Raw genomic sequence first — 5,910 nt, forward strand, 5'->3', positions numbered from 1 at the left:
AAGTTCCAATTCAACCTAAGCATTGAATTTTCTATGAGTTATCATGTCTAAAACTTGTTATTTTTTCTACATTTACTCATTGATTTGTGCATTTTCTTCAATTTTACTTATGGGTTTTGGTGCAATTCACAACTCCTCATATTTGTACAAATGACTTTAGTTTTTTATTTTTCATTTGGTAATGTATTTTTCGATTCTAAACTAAATTTGGATTTGGTTTCAAAGACGCAAACCCAAAACCAAAACTCGCGTTGAGAGTGATGGGCTTAAAAGGTCTAGTACTTGTACTATTTGAAGAGCTATTTATTGGTACACTTTCATAATCTCCATCCATCCCAAAAACTTCAAGTTTGATTGGAATGCAGTATTGAAAATGAGGCTTCACAAATGGAATGCTGAATTGAAACGATGCTTGAAGAATGTACCGCAAAATTGAAGAATGGACCGCAAAATTAAAGTGTTATTCATTTTGATTACATTCTGTTAGAATGTGTACAATTATATTAAGATGTATCAGTCTGTAAGAATATTTATGAATTTGTATTTAAGTTTGGATGTGTATGAATATATAAGAATGTGGTTATTATTCAATTTCAGGTTCAAGAATTTTATTATTCTTCATTAATATTCTAATAAAATAACATTATAACAAAACAATATCATTGAACATCATTCTACCAAAATTAGATTTGAATTAATTAAGAAAAATCAAAATTCAAAATTAAGATAATCAAAAGCCTCTTAAAATCTGAAAATTCCCTTTTTAAATTTGTGTTTCCTAATTTGAAAGTAATGGAAATGTAATTTTTACCCTTCTTTTAGTTAAATGTTATTATTCTATGTTTTTTTTAATTTAATAATATGAATAAATGTCTTTCTTAAAATAAATAAAATGATTGGCCCACAGTCGTTCCTACATCCACATAATAATTAGTTAGAACACAATAACTTAAACACACACACACACACACACACACACACACACATATATATATATATATATATATATATATATATATATATATATATATATATATATATATATAGGGAGAGAGAGAGAGAAGTGCAATACAAAATCATTATTAATCAAAAAATCAAGGAACCAATCCAAAACGTCGAAATTTAAAGCGATCGATGGAAAGTGAAGAGTTGTAGATATGTACATTGGACGCGAATGTACCGAATTATACCAAAAACTTACTTCCGTTTTTTAGTTATATTTTTTAGGCCATGTTATTTGTCGGAAAAAAAATCGAATATACTATTGTTTATGATTTTTCACCCTCTTCAAATAGAGATCCATATTGATATAAAAAAATATTTTTTTTTTCAAAAAAAACCATTTCATTTTCTTTGTATTTTGAAAAGTTAAGATCTATTTTTTATCGAAAAAAATTAAAAAATATATCAAAATTCATATTTGACAGATCAATGTGTTTTTTACTTGATGTTGATGTCTATTTATAGATAACAAAAAATTGTAAAGTTTGGTATATTTAGTTTTTTTTGGGATAAACATAAACCTACATATTGAAAAAAATACAACAAAACGAAATGAGTTTTTTTTTTAATTTTTTTTTTAAATCGTTTTTTATATATCAATATAGATATCTATTTAAAGATGACGAAAAATGATGAACAATGACATATTCGGTTTTTTTTTGAAAGAAAACATTGCTTAAAAAAATTAAACAAAAAAAGGATGTGGGTTTTTTGTTATAATCCGGTGTATATGGGTCAAATGTACAAATCTACAATCAATCACTTGCCATTGATCGTTATGATTCTGACGCTCACGATAAGTTCTTTGGTTCCTTGTTAATAATGGTTGTTTATTGAACCTCACCTTTATATATATATATATATATATATATATATATATATATATATATATATATATATATATATATATATATATATATATATATATATATATATATATATCATTTACATGCAAAAAAGGCAACCAAATTACAAATTGGCATTCATTTTTGCCACCTAATTACCATCAATATATTATTATTGTTTATATAACCATTTTCACACCTTCAATTCACACAAACACGCTAATAACCATCTTATAAAGCCTTATATATCTTTCTTAACCTATCTTTTTTCCTTTCAGATTCATATCCAGAAAGACCCACAAAAATTTTCTTTCCAGTTTCCAGATCCTTCAAGAAATATCGTATATTTATGGACCATGGACACCTTCATCATGTCAGTGTTGGTGTCGACCCAAGCAGTGGAGCTGGTGGTGGCGAAAGGTTTCCACAATGGAGTGTTCAAGAAACAGGGGAGTTTCTAATGATACGAGCCGAACTGGATCCAAGGTTCATGGAAACTAAACGTAATAAGCTTCTTTGGGAAGTGATATCGAGGAAGATGAAGGAGAGGGGGTATAATCGCAGTGCTGAGCAGTGCAAAGCGAAATGGAAGAATCTTGTTACACGTTATAAGGTTTGCACTATATGTTTCTGTGTCTTTTGAATCCAGCTTTGATCTGGAAAAAAATGATTATACATAAGGAAACACTTTGTTTCCAAATCTTCGAAAAGATAAACTAGCTAGCATGAAAAAGATTGTTTCAAACCCTAGATAGTTTTAAGAATTATACACAGTAACATATTATTATCGAGTCTTAATTAAACAATGACCAGCTACTTGTTCAAAAGGCTCGGTTAGTACGTATGAGTTATATCATGTTTTCGTTGATAAAAGTTCTTGCCGTTCAAAAAAAGTATGAGTACTTCTGTCATCCTATTATTATCGAATCTTAAACCCCTTGTGATAGATCAAAACAACCCGGTTAAAACCTAAAAAGTTATGTTTTTTCCATATGCTTTCTTTTAGAAATGAAAATTCCCTTAGAAATCATGGAGTAGGGTTTTGCTCAGGATGTAGCTATAGTTTACTTGGGAAAACCTAAAGTTTCTAAATCCAGTTTATGATTATTTTAGTTTAATTATAAAGACATGTGCATAGATGGTCAAAAGACAACTATGCAATATATATCCTCCAGATTTGCTCACTTTCGAATGGTTTTAGAGTCTTGGAGAAAATTCCTTGTACATGCATAACCGGCTCAAATGTTATAATATGAAAATCATGTTATAAACCCTAGACATGTGTTAGAGGTAGTAAAATGATCAATCAATAAGTAAATATTTACTTTAATTAGGTTTTATTGAGTAAAATGAAAAATCATCTTAGGTATATGGGAAGAGAAGTTGTTGTAGGTAGACCTATATAGGGTACTAAAACCTTGTAAATTTCGTACGGATTTCCTTTCTATTATTAGATAATCCAATGGTGATTATGTGTATTTATGGAAGAAACTAATGTTGGTTTCTTGGAATGAAAACATGTAGGGATGCGAAACGGTAGAAGATGATTCTGTGAGGCAAAAATTTCCATTCTACAATGATCTGGACGCCATTTTCACAGCTCGAATGCAAAGGATGTTATGGACAGAAACAGAAGGATCTAAAAAGAGAATGATGCAGTTTTCTTCTGATGATGATGATGAAAGCGATTTAGAAAAGACTAAAAAGAAAAAGGTGGCTATAAAGAGTAACAACATCGAAAGCCATAGTAACATGAAGGAGATACTGGGGGAATTTATGAAGCAACAATTGCAGATAGAGAAGCAATGGATGAAAGCATTCGAGGAGAAAGAAGAAGAAAGGAGATCAAAGGAGATGGAATGGAGGCAAACTATGATGGCATTGGAGAAGGAAAGAATGATGTTGGATCAGAGGTGGAGAGAGAAGGAAGAACAAAGAATGATGAGAGAAGAATTAAGATCTCAAAAATGAGATGCTCTTTTTACTGCACTTTTTAACATGCTTACAAGGCAAGATTTGTAATTCAAATAGTAGAGATTTTTGCTCTAAAATGTTGAAGCATAATAAGTATTTGAAGTTATTTGTTTGGTTAGAATGTAGAATGTTGGAATTAAAAAAGGACACAAATCAGGAAAGTCACAAACAGTGTTTTCATTCACCGTGTAAACATCTAAACCCACGACTGCTCACAAAACGACGTTCCAACATTTCACATTCTTTCTTCTTGCCAATTTAAGAAAGAATACGTACATTGTCCTGTTATATCTAAATTGAAATAATTAAGTTTCTTGAAGCTGGTGGTGTAAATAGCTTATATATATATATATATATATATATATATATATATATATATATATATATATATATATATATATATATATATAGAGAGAGAGAGAGAGAGAGAAATTAAATATCCTCCTACTTTTGGTTCCTAAAAATCCTCCTAACCAATAAAATAGTGACATGCGTAACATTTAATACTCATTTAATGATATTTTTATATACTAATATGACACATGTCATCATTTAATTGGGTAGGAGGATTTGTAGTAACAAAAGTAGGAGGATATTTAATTTCTCATATATATATATATATATATATATATATATATATATATATATATATATATATATATATAGTCAAATGTGGATCCACATATATTGTGTGGATGTAGGGATCATTACCAAATAATTTATTAATTAAATAAGATAATATTCCTAATCAAATCCCTTGTTTTTAGCCTAATTATAGATATAATTTTAATTTGTATTCATTATCCTTTAACCCATATATAATCTTTGTATGTCCCACTTCATGTATATCATTCTCGTTCGTTTTTTTTCTTTGAAATTGGAATAGAGCATCTGAACAATAATCAGGAGCAGGTACACATGAATTACAGTTTGTGTTTATATAATTAACAAATTCGATACAATATGTGTTAGTATAATATTTTTTTCCAGCAACAATCAAACAACGATTTCAATGTTCAAATGGATCCTCCTCCGACGAATTCAAGTAGGATTGAACAGTTCAATCGAAAAAGAAGATGTTTGATTTGTAATAAGTTGGTGAATCATGACATGCGAAATTGCCTATTTGCCAGAAAATCAACCTAGAACTTTAGTTGTTTTGGAGTTTATGTTTCAATAAAAATAAGTTTTCGCTTATAGGTATGGGTTGATTCTATCAAAGAAGATTCAGAAGCTTTAGGTATTTTCATTATGTAATTCAAATAAATCCATACATCATTTGATGTATGGGTAGATTTTATTATATTAATTGGTGTTTTTTTAGTCTATATAATGAACAATATCGTTTTTGTTTGGATGTTACACAAGTATGTTTGAATTATTCAACAATGTAAACTTAAATGTTCAATAATATTGTAAATGTGATAATGCAATGTGAAGTTGAATGAATATATAATTTGCGATTCTGAAAGAAAAGGAAAACCCATCATCTTATGCACCAGCTTCCAGAATCTCATTACCGGTATCACAATAAGGCATTCTACTCAAATCATCCCCTTCCATTGGTAAACCCATCATCTTATGTACCAGCTCTTTTGTTATTTCAATCACTCCATTCTCCATCACAAGTCTATTGGTTTCTGGATTGTATACATCTAGAAGATAATAGTTTAGCAACCCTGGTACAACATCCATATCTAACTTCAACAATGAACCAAATCCCATATCATAAACTGCTTTTTTTTGTGCTGCTGACAACACTTTAACGACCGCATTAATCCTACTTGGTGTCATTCTTGTAGGTATCTTTCTTAAACCCGGTGTATAGTCTCTTTCAATTTTTCTTATCTTCTCATTCACCTTGCTTACCTTCTTATTAATTTCATTTTTTTCATCCCCTCTACCCCAACTTGTTCATGTTTTCCTTTACATTCTCTTTTTCCCTCTCGTTCTACCTTTTTACCTTCTAACAGAACAGACACCTTCTCTACTTTTGTATTTGACCTAAGTACCCTTTCTTCTATTAAAACATTTAAGGGACGAGCTTTTTTCTTCTCTGGGGTTGATCTTGATGAGTGCTGACGTTTCT

General features: G+C 29.5%; 1 protein-coding gene across 1 annotated transcript; it reads left to right on the forward strand.

The window, feature by feature from the left end:
- The first annotated feature begins 2,196 nt into the window (after positions 1-2,196).
- LOC145134613 (trihelix transcription factor GT-3b-like) lies at positions 2,197-3,861 on the forward strand. The gene is made up of 2 exons (XM_079069458.1): positions 2,197-2,460; positions 3,372-3,861. Exons 1-2 carry the CDS (start codon positions 2,197-2,199, stop codon positions 3,816-3,818), a joined length of 711 nt encoding a protein of 236 aa, XP_078925584.1. The 3' UTR covers positions 3,819-3,861.
- Positions 3,862-5,910: the final 2,049 nt, after the last annotated feature.

Source organism: Lactuca virosa, chromosome 8 (assembly GCF_052849685.1).
Source record: "Lactuca virosa cultivar CGN04683 chromosome 8, Lactuca_virosa_CGN04683_v6, whole genome shotgun sequence".
NCBI classification, from domain to species: Eukaryota; Viridiplantae; Streptophyta; class Magnoliopsida; order Asterales; family Asteraceae; genus Lactuca; species Lactuca virosa.

Excerpts from the sequence above, each read along its gene's own strand:
- LOC145134613 (XM_079069458.1), top strand. The coding sequence starts at position 2,197 with ATGGACCATGGACACCTTCATCATGTCAGTGTTGGTGTCGACCCAAGC. Across the intron at positions 2,461-3,371 it reads ATCTTGTTACACGTTATAAG|GGATGCGAAACGGTAGAAGA; the intron begins GTTTGCACTATA and ends GAAAACATGTAG.